At 49.7% G+C, this 15,643-nt stretch overlaps 2 protein-coding genes across 2 annotated transcripts; one reads left to right on the forward strand and one right to left on the reverse strand.

Annotated features, from left to right (window-relative positions):
* Positions 1-7: 7 nt before the first annotated feature.
* Positions 8-8,063, reverse strand: LOC147215003 (chaperone Ric-8A). Its single transcript, XM_086140680.1, has 14 exons — positions 7,902-8,063; positions 7,373-7,463; positions 7,247-7,294; positions 6,949-6,966; positions 6,772-6,861; positions 6,075-6,697; positions 4,866-5,001; positions 4,439-4,627; positions 2,918-3,012; positions 2,681-2,831; positions 2,515-2,610; positions 2,288-2,432; positions 1,932-2,211; positions 8-259 (listed from the first exon to the last, which is right to left on the reverse strand). The coding sequence occupies exons 2-14, from the start codon at positions 7,460-7,462 to the stop codon at positions 121-123; spliced, it is 2,100 nt and encodes a 699-aa protein (XP_085996806.1). The 5' UTR covers position 7,463; positions 7,902-8,063; the 3' UTR covers positions 8-120.
* A 6,061-nt stretch (positions 8,064-14,124) lies between these two features.
* LOC147215004 (uncharacterized) lies at positions 14,125-15,260 on the forward strand. Its single transcript, XM_086140458.1, has 4 exons — positions 14,125-14,245; positions 14,380-14,463; positions 14,564-14,716; positions 14,818-15,260. The coding sequence occupies exons 2-4, from the start codon at positions 14,393-14,395 to the stop codon at positions 14,981-14,983; spliced, it is 390 nt and encodes a 129-aa protein (XP_085996584.1). The 5' UTR covers positions 14,125-14,245; positions 14,380-14,392; the 3' UTR covers positions 14,984-15,260.
* Positions 15,261-15,643: the final 383 nt, after the last annotated feature.

Genomic DNA, 15,643 nt, shown 5'->3' on the forward strand with positions numbered 1-15,643 from the left:
TGTTTGACTACGTCACTGTTTTTATTAGATGCCTTAATTCCACACATTAACAAGAAACGTATTTGCGCTCGCCGAAGGGTTGGAGCGTCGCGTGGAGGACGGTCGTGGATGAGACGGCGGTCAGTCGACGTCCTCCTTCTCCTCCTTCTCCTCCTTCTCCTCCTCCTCCTCCCCTCCGGTCAGGCCGTTCTCCCCCAGGCCGGCTGCCGGGACCGTCCTCCCCCCCAGGGTCACCCCCACCGGCTGGATGAGCTCGTCCCTGCAGGGCAGACAGAGAAGAAAGGTGGCCTCCTGCCGAGCCGACCGGAGACAGCGGTGTGTGTGTGTGTGTGTGTGTGTGTGTGTGTGTGTGTTGACGGCGTAACATCCATTTATCCGTGATCTGGGCCACTAGAAGGCCACTGCTAGAGACGTGCAACCCCTCTCGTGCTCACGTCTTATGGAGATCGTTCACATGTCTGGACCATTCAAGGTTCTTCGGTGAAGCTCCTGTGTTTGGACTGTGGGAGGAACCGGGCAAAGATGGGAGAACATGGAGACTCCACGCTGAAAGGCCCCCAAGGGACCTTCTGGTTGTGAAGAGGAAGCTCTAACCACGTGTGCCGCCCTTGACATAAAATGTTCTTCTCCTTTGGGCTTTTCCCTTCAGGGTCTCCACAACGAATCCACCTTCTCCATCTAACCCTCTTCTCTGGATGCTCCTCTCTCACACCAACTACCTTCATATCCTCTCTCATGATGTCCATCCATCTTCTCCTTGGTCTTCCTCTAGACCTCCAATTCCTGCAGCCGTCTACTGATATCTTCAGTCTCCCTCCTCTGTCCATGACATGACCATCTCATTCTGACTTGATCTCCAAAACATGTGTCGTCCCTCTGATGGACTCATTCCTGATCCTCTCCATCCTGGTCGCTCCCAAAGAGAACCTCCACATCTTCATCTCTGCGACCTCCAGCTCTGCCTCCTGTCTTTTGGTCATTGTCACTGCTTGCAGACCATCTCACCACCGTCTCCTCCACCTTTCCTTTCCTTCTGGCTGATAGTCTTCTATCTCTTCATATCCCCGACACTTTTCTCCACCCGTTCCAACCTGCTGGAACCTGTCTCTTATCCACGGTCTCCTACGCTCTGGACTGTTGAACCTAAGTACCTGAAATCCTCCAGCGTCTCGATCTCCACTCCCTGTAGCCTCACCGTTCCACCCTGGTTCCTCTCATTCACACACATATATTCTGTCTTGCTGCCACTAACTTTCATTCCTCTCCTTTCCAGAGCATACCTCCACCTCTCTAGATGTTCCTTAACCTGTTCCCCGCTCTCACTACAGATCACAATGTCATCTGCAAACATCATGGTCCATGGAGATTCCTGTCTAACCTCATCTGTCAGCCTGTCCCTCACCACTGCAAACAAGAAGGGGCTCAGAGCTGATCCCTGATGGAGTCCCACCTCCACCCTGAACTTCTCTGTTACGCCCACAGCACACCGTACCACTGTCTCACAGCGTGCATACATGTCCTGCACCAGTCTAACATACTTCTCTGCCACTCCAGACTTCTCATACAATACCAGAGCTCCTCTCTCGGCACCCTGACATATGCTTTTTGAAGGTCCACAAAGGTGCAATGCAGCTCCCTCCCTAGATGTTCCTCAACCTGTTCCCTGCACTCACTCCAGATCACAATGTCATCTGCAAACATCATGGTCCTTGGCATACAATATTGCATAAAAATACATACTATTGAAGAAGTGACTTAAGTCACGATCTTCTCGAGTGTTCAGAAGGTCCCTGTTTCCTTCTCCGTGCTGTCATGGAGCGGAAGGAAGATGTGGTCTAACAAGTATCTCAACGGTGGTGAAGAAACACCGACGTCTTCAATATTGCCTCTGTTCAGGGAACCCGAAGTGTCACGCCGGCTCTCCAGCCCACCTGGACAGCTTGTTGAAGAGCATGATCAGCCTCTTGGCCTCCTCCTCCTTCTCCTCCTCCGTCATGCCCTCCATGGGGTCGGGCTGCGCCGCCTCCACGCGCCCCGTCACCGGGTTGATCCGGTCTTTGACCAGCCGGTACTCCTCGGTGTCCGAGTCGGAGTCGGTGGAGTACTGGGCGTCGGAGGCCGAGGTCCGCGAGCCCACGCCGCTCAGGAGGCCCCTGGTGGCCAGCAGGCCGGCGGCGTTGCCGTAACCCGTGTACTTGACGAAACGCCTGACTGGGGAGGGACGAAGATGGACAGAATTTCACCGTCTCCTTCCGCGTCGACCTTCTCGCGACCGCTCTGAGGTTACCGTTCTCCTTGCAGAGGACGAAGATGAGGTCGGCGGCGCAGTGCTTCAGGTCCGTGTCCAGGTGGGTCATGAGGCGTATCAGCCGGCTCTTCACGGTGGAGCCTTCCTCCGGACGCTGGGACACGTCCCTCAGAGGAGGCAGGATCTGAGCCGGGAGAGGACACGGCGGGACGTCAGCGACCGCAAACGCGATCCGACGCGAGAAGATCCGGCGGGACGACTCCTACGTGTTTCCTGATGTAGTGGCGCGTCTCCTTGTGCGCCCGGCAGCTCTCCGTCAGCAGATTCAGGATCGGCGTCAGCTTCTCTTTCACCTTATCTCCCTTCGGAAACACACACACATCAGCTCCCACGTCTCCATCTCCACGGCGTCCGCCTCGAGCGGTCTTTTACCGACTCCAGGCGTCTCTCCATGAAGAGCAGCAGGGTGTGCACGCTGTCCATGTTCACCCCTTGGCTCTCCTGGGATTGGGGTCCCAGGGGCACCGTCAGCAGCACGTCCAGGCACTGCAGCGGCAGCGCCGACAGGAGGTTCACCGCGTGGCTGCCGGACGGGGGGAGAAACGGCCGGTGAGGAGGAGCGGTTCACCGAGAGGCCGGCGAGAACCGGACGGACGGACGGACGCTCACCCCTGCAGCTCGTCGGTGTCGTCCGCCATCACGCACGGCCTCATCAGGCAGAGGCGCAGGATGGCAACCAGGTGGCGGTAAAGAGCGGCGTCCCCCTGCAAGCCCATCAGACGGCGGCTTGTTGAGACGCATTTTGGACCAAAATGTAATTACTTTTTCATTTCATTTTGTAATAAAGTGCCGCATTTTGTAATAAACGTCCAAAATGTGATAACTTTTTCATTTCATTTTGTAATAAAGACGCATTTTGTAATAAACTTCCAAAATGTAATAACTTTTTCATTTCATTTTGTAATAAACTGACGCTTTTTGTAATAAACTGCCCCAACGCATTTTGTAATAACAGTGCATTTTGTAATAAACGTCCAAAATGTAATAACTTTTTCATTTCATTTTGTAATAAAGACGCATTTTGTAATAAACGTCCAAAATGTGATAACTTTTTCATTTCATTTTGTAATAAAGACGCATTTTGTAATTAATGCATTTTGTAATAACGGTGCATTTTGTAATAAACGTCCAAAATGTAATAACTTTTTCATTTCATTTTGTAATAAAGACGCATTTTGTAATTAAGGCATTTTGTAATAACGGTGCATTTTGTAATAAACGTCCAAAATGTGATAACTTTTTCATTTCATTTTGTAATAAAGACGCATTTTGTAATAAACGTCCAAAATGTGATAACTTTTTTATTTCATTTTGTAATAAAGACGCATTTTCTAATAAACTTCCAAAATGTGATAACTTTTTTATTTCATTTTGTAATAAAGACGCATTTTCTAATAAACTTCCAAAATGTGATAACTTTTTCATTTCATTTTGTAATAAAGACGCATTTTGTAATTAATGCATTTTGTAATAACGGTGCATTTTGTAATAAACGTCCAAAATGAAATAATTTTTCATTTCATTTTGTAGTAAAGCCGCATTTTGTAATAAACGTCCAAAATGTTGAGCTGCATTTTGTAATAAAGCTGCATTTTGTAATAAACTGCCCCAACGCATTTTGTAATAAATTTCCCGCATTATGTAATAAGTTATTACATATTGAGAAGATTATTACAAAATGCACTTGCAACTTCTTTATTCTCTAGGAAATGTCATAACATGGTGCAATATGTAATAACAATTCTAAAGCATAGTTTATTTGTTCAATTGTATTTTATTTTACATTAAAGTATTTGTAAAAGCCAGGCCTATTATTAGTATCACTGTATTAGCCTAGCAGCAGTACTTAGCAATTACTATCAGTACACTATTCAAAGGTTGCATTAACCGAGAATATTCTATAAATTCCATGTTATCAAGTTTCCAAGAGAATAAAAAAAGTTGCAAGTGCATTTTGTAATAATCTTCTCAAAACGTAATAATTCATTACAAAATGCGTTGGGGCAGTTTACTACAAAATGTGGCAGTTTATTACAAAATGAAATGAAAAAGTTATTACATTTTGGACGTTTATTAGAAAACTGCACCGTTATTCCAAAATGCGTCTCCAGAGCGTCTCGGCAGCCTGACCTCGCTGGGCTCCTGCCTGTGGCCGCTGTAGGTGATGTTGAAGAGGATCTTGAGGATCTCGATGATGCGCTGAGACGCCTCCAGGGAGATGGGCGGCGAGGCGGGATCCAGCTCGCACTCGTACTGCTCCCTCCACCGGACCTGCAGGCAGCTCTCCAGGGCCGTGGTCAGGATGGAGACGCCGCCCTCCTGCGAGAGAAGAGTCGGCGCATAGGTTTTTCCCCGGCGGCTGCGCAAGATCTCCACGCTCGTCGCTCTTAAATCTATCGGACGATCGACCGGGCGCCGGGAGACGTCACGTGCGAGACAGAGCGGGTGAGAAGGTCTACAGATGCAAATTAGCTATAAGCTAGAATCTGCTACAAACATCTCCGCCTCTATGCTTAATGTACACTGTCCTAATAAACATCTAAACAAACAAGGTCACCTGGTGGAGCTGGGCTGCGAGCTCCGGCCGCAGGGCCGTGATCAGGAACACCAGCCGCAGCTCGTAGAAGTGAACGCTGGAGGGCGCCGAGGAGCCGAGGCTGCAGGAGAGGCGCTCGATGAGGCCGCACATCAGCCTGGGAGGGAAACCCAAAGAGAGCAAACGTCTGCCAGAACCGTCGCCGAGAAGAACCTGCCAGGATCGAGCACAAGGTCCTGACCCTGGCCTTCAAAACCACCTCAGGAACAGGTCCAGCTTATCTGAACCAAATGATACGACCTTATGTTCCCGGCAGAGAGCTGCGTTCCTCTAATACAAACCTACCAGCAGTACCTTCTGCTCGCTCTAAGCGATCTCAGGCTAAACTGTTCTCAGTTCTACTACCTCAGTGGTGGAACAAACTTCCGGAAGCAACAAGACGAGTATCATCTCTCTCAACCTTCAAGAAGCAGGTCAAAACTTTTCTCTTTCAGGACTTTTTCCGCGGTGATGCCCCAGATCAGGTTAGGCAGCAAGTTAGGCTATGCAGTGTGTGTGTGTGTGTGTGTGTGTGTGTGTGTGTGTGTGTGTACGTTTGTGTATGTCTTTGTCAAAAAAAAAAAAACCAACTCACTAACCTCAGCTTACTGTTCTGTATATTTCCTGTGCATCTTGTATTTGCAAGTGCATTTGCGGTCCTTATGTCCTCTATTGTAAGTCGCTTTGGATAAAAGCGTCCGCCAAATGCAATGTAATGTAAAAGAACCCGTCGTCAAAAATCCCCGACAGATTCGTTCGGAGATCGAGTGCTAAAAAGCAGAGGTCGACCGCGAAGCCGTGCTTGGTTGTGACCCGTCAAGCCATCTTCCATCTGGGACAAGGCTTGTTCAGATGTTTGTGAATCAGCGGTCGTGTTTCTGCGCTCTCAGCGGGAAACCGTTATCTAGTCCACCCTGCAGAAGGTGCACGCTGCGTCAGCGCTCGTTAGCCATCGCTTTTACTCAAAATGAAATATAAAATATAGACTCATTGAGAAAAATCAAAATTCATTCCCGCGTGGCTGAACTATAACGCTTTTCTGCAGGTTCACCTTCTCACCCACACGTCTGGACTCTTCAGGGTCTCCGGTGAACCTCCAGCCGACCCAAGGAGGCCTCCTGTAGGAACCTAACGCGACTTAACACGTCCTCGACGTTATCGTGAACCCGCGGATAAACGTTTGAAGCCCACCTGAGCGCGCTGAACCTCTCCTGTGCCCAGGTGCTGTTGTAAACCACATTACACAGCACCTTCATGGCCTCCTTTCTCTGCGCCTCGTCTCCGGAATCCTCCTCCGCCTCCTCCGCCTCCTCCTCGTCCCCGTCCACCTTGCTCTCCCGGCGGTCCTTCCTCCCTCGCTCCAGCATCTTGTGATGGACGCCTCCCCGGTGCATCTCATTGATGCTGGTCCGGTGGCTCCCGGACCAGCTGACGCTCTCGGGGTCTCCGCCAATGTCACTTTTGCCGTCCTCGTCGAAGGCTTCGCCGTCGCCCTCCTCCTCCTCCTCCTCCTCCTCCTCGTTGGCTTCGCCGTCGCTGTCGTCCACGTCGCCGCGGCGCCGAAGCGCTTTGGCCTCCGCCAGAGAGGAGATGACGGCGTCGTAGAAATCCGAGTCGGGGTCGCCCGGCTCCTCGCAGGCCTCGTCGGCGGTCAGCCCCGCCAGTTTAGCCAGCGTGAGGAGGGCGGCGTCGGTGACCAGGGGGCCGAGGACCTTCTTGTCCCTGGAGAGGATCCTCAGGGTTCGGAGCGACACTCTCAGCAGGCGGCACTTCACTCCCGTTCTTATGAACCTCACGAGCACGACCGCCAAATTCTAAAGACGCCAAAAGAGAGGTTAATATCCGAAAGCGTCTTTTTTTCGAAACGCCTGAGCGCTGGAAGCGGGACCTGTCTGAGGAGGAGGCCGTGATCCTCCGGGTCCGGATCGTCGCAGTCCGAGTCGGACTCGGCGCGCTCCCTCACTTTGTTCCTCTTGAACTGGAAACCAACCGGATGGGAGAAAGGAAACGGGTCAAAGAGACGGACCGGGTTCGAGGTCGGCGGCCGAGCGGAGAAGCGCCGTACCTCCTCCAGTTTTCTTTGCTGGACGGCGTTCGGGCCGGCGGGGGGGACAAGAGAGAACACTTTGGTTTTATTCAAACACACACATCGCGAGGCCGGGACAGCGTGGAGGTGGAGGTCTTATTCAGTCTGCAAGAGCGTGCAGGCGGAGAGGATCAGGGACGACTGATACAGCAGAATTACTAATCAGAGACGCTCTGGGAGGAGACGACGGGAGGGGAGGGGAGGCGAGCGGCGGGGGATTTGCAGGAAACGCAGGAAGCGGCCCGGCGGACGGTGAGGTGAGCGGGCAAACACCTACCTTCCTCTGGTCTCGCTCCTCTGCGTCAAAGAAGAAGCACTGGGCAAACTGTGGGAGTCCAGAGCGAAACGTCACCAGAGAGACTGGTGTGTGTGTGTGTGTGTGTGTGTGCGTGTGTGTGTGTACCTCCTTGTTGAAGTCCTGCAGCCGTGTCTGAACGCCATTCTCATCCCCCTGCCTGATGCAATGAATAATCCGCTCCACGTTCACCTCCATGCTTCTCCCACACACACACACACACACATTAAGACGGAAAATCTGCGCAAGGATCACAATTAAGGTTCATCTCAAAGAGATAAAACAAGTCGAAGTTTTATTGTCAATTTCTGGACGTGCAGAGGAAAATGTTTCTCATAATCCCACGGCGACATGAGATGAACGAGATAATGATAATAAAGTGCAAATTATGGCAAATGAGTCAGGAAACGATGAGATGGGATTCATAAAGTGCACACAGATCCAGTAGCAGAAGCAGCAGAGGGCTTTTTGTGTACACTTTGAGGCCAAAACATCAATCATAAGCTATAAATGTGACAATAAATATTGAAAAAGGATGTGGTAAAAATGACAGAAAGCAAGTTCCTTCACCGAACATCCAGAAGATCCTGACGATCACGCGTTCAAACCAGTTTCACTCCGTCCCTCTCGGACTCACCTTGGTCTCGGGGTGGCTCGTCTTCTTCCGCCCTCCCAGTTCTGTCCCGGCTCTCCGTCTCGGCCCGGATCTCCACGGTTCCCTACGTTCTGCTCTTTGAATTTGCTCAATTCACTTACTTTCCCAGCCGAGCACTCGGTCTAACTCTATCCCCGCACCTCCTCCTCCCCTAATCCAGCAGAGATGCAGGGGCCGTGGAGTTTATAATCCACTAATGGACTCTAAGCTCATATCTCTCTGTGATGACCCTCTAACCTTTTATGGGTTTTGCAGGCTTGTTCTTCTCTCTCTCTCTCTCAGCCTCCGAACAAGCTTTCATTCAAATCTCCTAATAGCTCGGGAATCGCTGAAAAAAAACCATTAAGGATTTTTATAACCCCCCCCCCCCTTACGCTGTGATGTAATCACGTCGGAGGTACAGATGGCGCAGCTCCGGAGAAGCTAGTCGGTCGAGGTGTTTTCCTCGGAGGAGTCTTTTTAGGAGCTGCTCGGCGGAGATGGTGGAGATGTTTTTCACCGTGAACATCAGGGATCGCCTCCGGTCTTATTGAGTTTTCCCTTTTTTTTTGTGTGTGTGTGTGTGTGTGTGTGTGGGGGGGGGATTTTCTGTTTTATTTTGGAGACAGAAAAGAAACTAAATGGTTCAAAGTGCCCAGAATTATTCATTCATTCATAGATTCTCGCGAGGCCGGAGCCGTTCCCACCAATCACTGGCTCACCCTGGACCTGTCAATCAAAGAGCCGGCCAATGGAGACACGAAATAAGATAAGATAAGATAAGATAATATAAGATAAGATAAGATAAGATAAGATAAGATAAGAACAACTTTATTTATCCCGAAGGAAATTGTTGTGCCAGAGTTTCAAGCAAAACATAGCAGTAATAGATAATAGTAGGAAGGAGGGAGAATAAGAAATACAATAAAATATAAAGTGTCAAGGTTAAGGTTAAGGCTATCAAGAGTTTTATGGTCTTAAAAAGTACAAATTTGAATATTCCCTTCGGCTGAGGGAAGAGGAATTACAAAGTCTGATAGTGGCGTTCAGTGGAGCTCCTGGGTTGTTTCAATCTACGACTGAAAGAGCTCTGACAGGACGTCAGTGTCCATGCAGGAGGTGATGGACGTTGTCCATGATGCTGAGGAGCATCTCTGACACCTGCACAACAGACTCCAGCTCTCCTGATGAGCTTGTTGAGTCTGTTGGTGTCAGCTGTCTTGATCCTTGAGTGGTAAAACATCTGCGGCATGGTCCTGCAGACGTTGACAGATCTGAGCCTCCTGAGGAAGAACAGGCGGCTCTGACCCTTCTTGAAGATGGCGTTGGTGTTCAAGGTCCAGTCCGGTTTATTGTCCAAGTGGACACCCAGGTGTTTGTAGGTGTCATCAGTCACTCATTCACCAGTCTTATGGAGACCTCCAACCACTCGCCCTGGGTTCCCCAGAGGGGTGACCATCCAGAGGTGCGGTCCGGCGTTCAGAGAATAAATGAATAAATGAACGAAGGATGCGATTCGATAACTTGCTCCTGACGATCTGTTGACGCACCAAGACACATTATCCATCCGTTTATATCTTCCCCCGTTTATCCAGAGCAGTGAGACCAAGACCTCCTCTCCCACCACGTGGTCCAGCTCCTCCCCAAGGCGTCCCCAGGCCGGCCCGGAGACGTCGTCTCTCCAGCGCTTCCTGGGTCTTCTCCTCCAAAATGGATGTGGAATACCTCCGACCGGATGCCCGAGCCGCCTCATCTGGCTCCAGCATCTCTACTCCGAGGTCCTCCCGGACGACCCGACTTCTCGCCTCATCTCCGAGGGAGAGTCCGGCCACCCTGAGGAGGAAACTCATTTCGGGCGCTTGTATCCGCCATCTCGTTCTTTCGGCGAATGGAGATCTTGGCGTTTTGGCCTTCAGGACCTCTTCCCCGACCCGGTATGGGGGTTCCACCCGCCTCCGATGGCGCCGATCCTCAACCTGCGAACCGTTCCAGTGAGAGCTGGAGATCGTGGACCGATGAAGCCAACAGAACCGCATCATCTGCCAGAAGAAGACACTCCATCCTGCGGCCACCAAGCCGGATCCTCCGGACGCACAAATTCTGTCCATAAAAGTTAGGAACAGGAAGGGGGACAACTCGGAGTCCGGCGGAGTCCAACTCTCACCGGTCCGACTTACAACCGACGATAGCCATCAAACAGGGACCGAACGGCCCGGGACCTGGTCCAATCCCTTCTCCAGGTCCACAAAAACAGACGTAGACTGGTCGGGCAAACTCCCGCGCCCCCTCCAGGACCCTGCCGAGGGTCTAGGTCCGGTCCGCTGCTCCACCACCAGGACGAAAACCACACCTCTTTCCAGATCTTTCCAGGGAGGTGAAGGAGTGTGATCCCCCTGCAGTTGGAGCTCACTCTCTATTGCACCCGTCGAATAATAAATCATTTTCAAACCAATCAGGTGAAAGCGGGCAATTTTCCACGGCGCATCTGATGATCACTAATGTGTCGCGGCACAGTGACGGGAAAGATTTTTGCCGTTTGACCCCCTGCGGGGTTCGGGGCTCGGACGGGGGGGGAAAGACCGATCCAAAAACAGCTTGATTTTGTTTTTGTTTTTGCTCGAGGATGAGGAGGAAGTTTACTCGTTGCACTTGTCGCGAGCGACCCGCCTGCCCTTGAGGGACGACCGGCAAGACGCGACCTGTGAGAAGATCTGTGAGAGCGCCCGGCGGGCTTTCCTGGCAGGATGCTCGCTCTTGTGCCCAGTGGGTAGAGGAAACGGGGCCGGGGGGCCGAAGCGGCCGACGGGTGGCCGCAGGCTTGCAACAACAGGAAGAGCGCTACGTCAGCGCGCATGGGAAAAAAAAAAAAAAGACGCAACGAGCGCTTTCATGGAACGGAGCGCGGTTTCCTTCGAGATACTTTACACCGTCAAGAGGAAACCCGAAGGTGGCGATATCCAGGACGCTCGGCATCAATCACAATTACCGTCGCAACTCCTGCCGAGCCCTATTTTGCATGTAGCTTAAACACAATTGACCCAAATGAGGTTCTGAAGGCTCATTCGACTAATTAGATTGTGTTACGTAACACGGCGCTCTGCGTGATGAAGACCCGCCGGAACGGGACGACCTTTTTATCAGAACTCAGAGCAGCCTGAGCTTCAGTGTAACCGTTGTGTTGATGTTGTTATTGATCGATTGGTTGAGTCATTTTTTTTACTAAATATCAGTCAGAAGAGAGAGAAGTTTTATTTTGAAAATGTGGACATGTACTTTTACCTTCATCCGAATACGGTCACATTAATTTAACAGAACTAGTGAAGACTGAATTACAATATTAAAGCATAATAAACAGGGTATTGTAAGCAGGAGGTGGTTTCATATGTGTGGGCTCTTCATATGAACCTGATTTTAGATACTTTGGAGGGATTCATAGAAAAACTAAAGCATTATTTACTATTTATTTCACTTTACGTTGAAGTGAGAGCTGTAATTTCCAGACTAAAAGCTGCTACTTTTTTCACACGCTTTGAACACTCGGATTAAACGACGACGAAGCTCATTTATTCAGCCTCGTCACGTCGGACCGATGAAATGGCCGTGAAATTGTGAGGCCGTTCCATTCGACACCGAAGAAGACGACTTTAAATGGTTTTAATGCGCAGGAGGAAGACCAAGTTAGACATCAGCTGGAGGAGGACAAAGAAAATGAATGGATGGACTTTTCCTTGTCATATTTACTATTCATCTTTTTCATCAGACTTGTTACAGGCACTTTTAGGAAAAAAAAGCATTTCCAATACATGTTTGTGGATGTTGCCGGTGTGTATTTAATTAAAAGTGAAAAAACAAGTTTCTGTGTAAATATCTCCCGCCACGACGTGGACGCCTGTGGCTCACAGACAAGTACAGCCTATAAATCTACACATATACTTGTTATTTTTTAGCTGATGCGGCTTATATTCAGGTGCGCTCAATAGTCTGGAAATTACGGTAATCGCAGCAAAAGCCAAGAACAGGAGTGGGCAAACTTTTTGGCTCTAGGGCTCAATTTGACAGACGGGCCGGGTCAGCACAAGATAGGATACATATAAAAAAAATTTAAAAAAATGCGTTTCTCAATGGTACATATCAGACTCGACATTTGTCTGAACGTTGTCTGACATTTGCTTTGAATATAAAACCGGCTTGATTTTGAAGGCTCTGACATTTGCTTGCATCTCATGCATATTTCATTCTCTTGTAGCTTCACGTCCAGCTCATTCATGTGTCAGTATGTCCACGGTAAAGGCTAAATCACAAAGACAATCTGTGTCATTCAGCTCAGGAAAATTCTAAAGTGTTCTCAAGTAGCTCCAAAAAATGAAATAATCTCCTGTTTGAGCTCCTGCATTATTGATCCAATCATTATTTCATTCACATCAAGAATGGGCCGGATTAAAAAGCCCAACGGGCCGGATGTGGCCCGCGGGCCGTAGTTTGCCAACCCCTGGCCTAGAATGACTACTTGAATTCATCAAGTACCTCTTTAGATCATTGACAGCCCAACATGTCCTTTAGCTCTGCCCAGTGTAGATCTTACAACTGTGTTGTTTCAGAAAAAAAAGGATGATCGCTTTCGGCGAATACTCAAAAAACATGCATGTCATCTCTTCAAACTAAGTCTCAGAACTCTAACCATCTCTTGAGGCGCGCTCAGTAGTCTGGAAATGACGGTACCAGTCCAAAAATGTCGTGGAGACGGAAGAATAGGGGGCTATTAAATGCAAATACTACCTCAGAAGTACTTAAGAAACAGATTATTCGCTAATATTTGCACCACAGACACTCCATCAGGGACTCCAACAGGTGCTCCGGGTTCAAAGGTCGTGGACAGGAGTGACCCATTAGATTAATATCATTACTTATCACTCCAAACCCACATTAAGTTCATATCAATTTGTTTTAAAGGCGGTTGGTGCTCGCACCTCACAGCCCTCACAGGTCGGGGTTCCTCCCGCGGTCCAAAGACATGCAGGAGATTTTACCGGAGACCCCGAATAACCCGGAGAATGAGAGAAGATGAACGGTTGCGCGTCTCAGTGTGACGTACAAATAACCGAAAGGCTATACGTGCCGTCCTGAATGCAGGATAAAACGGATGAATGGCCAAACAAAAGTCAGGAGGCCAGACGTGTCGTCCGACACGTAACCTGCCCTCACGTTTCTGGTAACATTTTGTGAGGAAATGATTCACTAAATAAACCCCGAGTGTGTAATTCACACTCAATCACCTGCTGGACCGTTAACCCGCCACGTCACGGCGGCGATTACGGCGCCGTGTGATGAGTCAGTGCGGCTGCTTTGTCAACAAAAGCGACCCAGATGTTGCGCAGGAAAGTAAACAATGGACGCCAGAGAGGAAGTTGTAAGAGACACAAGAAGAGGGGCTGGAAAACACGGCGCTAGATCTTTTGGATGATTTCCTTGAGGGATGTTAATATGTCTGATGGGTGTGATCGCCGTCCCATAATTCACATTTCTAACCGAGAGTTCCATAATTGGCCGAAGAGGAGATTTATGGATGTAGCCAGGGAGGTCGTGAAGTGTAAAAGGATATGGAGACCCCTGAAATAAAACAAAAAAACAGAATTCTACAGGTTTCAGTTCTGCCATCCTTCCACCCGCTCATGGGCAAAACATGATTTTTGTAAAGAAACGGCGAGGAGGGGGGGGGATTGTGAGTGAAGGACGTTTCAGGAATAAACACCATGACGGCAAAAGTGACTCAAGGGAACAACGCACAGGAAAAATGGAGCGATAAAGAAAAGCCCGCAGGAGAATTGGTATTATTTTGGGCCCGGCGGGCTTCCTGCAGGTGATGGCAATGAAAGAATGATTTCTGGAACAATTGCTCAGGAGCAAGTGGAGTGGGAAGAGAGGGGACGGGGGGAGGAAGTGAAGGGAGGGGTTGGCCTTTGGGGGCAGAGAGAAAACACACACACACACACACACACACACAAAAAAAAAAAAAAATCAAACGTAAACACCACAAGGTCACCTCGAGGATTTACGCATCGCTCATTACGGACGGTAATCATGTTTGTTTATTCCTCTTTGGCCGCCGATGTAAAGGGGGAATAAATCTGCCAGAGTGAACGATGGATGACAAGCATGGGAGTTATTCTGGAAACATTGTGACTGTTCCGCAGACACGCCCCCTCGCCCTCTCGCCCCGCCGCCGCCGCCCTATAAATGACCGGAGGGCCCGACAGACTTCAGCATCCCAGCATCGGCGTGAGACCACACACTCACCTCTGGATTGGTTCCCCACGACGACTACTGCGGACTTTTACATTTCCTCTGTGGTACGTTTGCTCCTGAACGCCTCCTTTCGTGTTCATGATTTCCTTGATGATGGAGGAAAACTTTTTTTTTTTTTGTGTGTGTATATGTGTGTGTGTGTGTGTGTGTGTTCACCCGGTTCTTCTCTCTCCACCAGAGGCCACTGCGGTATGGAGATAGCTGCTCTGCTGTTACTGACTGTGCTTTCTACTGCCGCCTCACCCCTTCCACCCACTCCCAGGTCAGTGAAGAACATTGTTAGACGTACCTCCAGAAGATCTAATCCCGCTCAAGCGTTTTTGTATTCTAATCCCAAATCTTGTTCCCCTCGGGGCCGACAGGTCAGACGCCGACGCCGTCCTCACAGGGGACAATGTCAGGGATTCGGGGGTGAAAAGGTCGGAGGGCACGGAAGAGCGGCGAGTCCGGTTACTGAAGATCATCCCTTTCCATTCAGAGGAGAAACACCTGGACATGGACGCGATGAAGCACAGGTTGGTCCACCGCTGTGTTCCGCTGGAAAACGTTGGCACGTCTTGACTTTAGGATGTCACGTTCTTTAACACCCTGCCTGTCTTATTTTTTGCTTCCCCAGAAAAGTTCTGGAAGTGCTGCTCCGCGCGAGGCGGGCACCTCAGCGCGGCTGCCAGCTCGGCACCTGCCAGGTCCACAACCTGGCCAACACTTTGTACCAGATCAGCAACACCAGCAGAAAAGATGAGTCCAAAAGGGCCAACGACCCGCAGGGATACGGGAAATAACGGAAGGGATGACCGTTAAGAAACGAAGACGCCTGGAAGTTCTTCGCATTGTCTTATCTATCTATTTGAAACCAAAATATCTCGGTGTATGTTCTGACTGACTGGTACTTATTATGGACGTGTGCTTTCTGTAAGGATGTGATGATTTATTATATTTTAAATAGTGTGAAATAACTAACCGTGTTGCTAAGCAGATCTTTATGTATTTATATGTATTGCACCATAACGTATTTAAATTGTGATTAAAAACCGAGTGCAGACGATGCACCGCCAAGTACTCTTGCCTCCAGTGTGTTACTGATAACACACACACACACACACACACACACACACACACACACACACACATAATCCTGTGTCAGGTAGTCCTCTGCTCCTGGGACACACTTCTGACCCCTGTCAAGAGATATGCCTGCAAATGCACTTGCCTGCAGGAGATCAGTAGCAGACCTGCAGGAGACCTGCAGAAGACCTGCAGGAGACCTTCTGAGGACCTGCAGGAGACCAACAGGAGACCTGGAGGAGACCCCTAGGGGACCCTCAGGGGACCTGCAGGAGATCTGCAGAAGACTTGTAGAAGACCTACAGGAAACCTGCAGGAGACCTGCAGGAGGTCAGGAGATGTTTACAAAGTGTTAATGAGGCGTTCAGGAGCTCCTC

This window comes from Fistularia commersonii, chromosome 33, assembly GCF_037954325.1.
Source record: "Fistularia commersonii isolate RoL2024-O1a breed Wild chromosome 33, RoL_Fcom_v1.0, whole genome shotgun sequence".
Classification (NCBI taxonomy): domain Eukaryota; kingdom Metazoa; phylum Chordata; class Actinopteri; order Syngnathiformes; family Fistulariidae; genus Fistularia; species Fistularia commersonii.

Coding starts and splice junctions, on each gene's coding strand:
- LOC147215004 (XM_086140458.1), top strand. CDS start 14,393: ATGGAGATAGCTGCTCTGCTGTTACTGACTGTGCTTTCTACTGCCGCC. Junction 14,464..14,563: donor CCCCTTCCACCCACTCCCAG/GTCAGTGAAGAA, acceptor CGGGGCCGACAG/GTCAGACGCCGACGCCGTCC. Junction 14,717..14,817: donor ATGGACGCGATGAAGCACAG/GTTGGTCCACCG, acceptor TTGCTTCCCCAG/AAAAGTTCTGGAAGTGCTGC.
- LOC147215003 (XM_086140680.1), bottom strand. CDS start 7,462: ATGGAGGTGAACGTGGAGCGGATTATTCATTGCATCAGGCAGGGGGAT. Junction 6,698..6,771: donor ACGGCCTCCTCCTCAGACAG/GTCCCGCTTCCA, acceptor TGGCGTCTTTAG/AATTTGGCGGTCGTGCTCGT. Junction 2,433..2,514: donor GCCACTACATCAGGAAACAC/GTAGGAGTCGTC, acceptor CTCCCGGCTCAG/ATCCTGCCTCCTCTGAGGGA.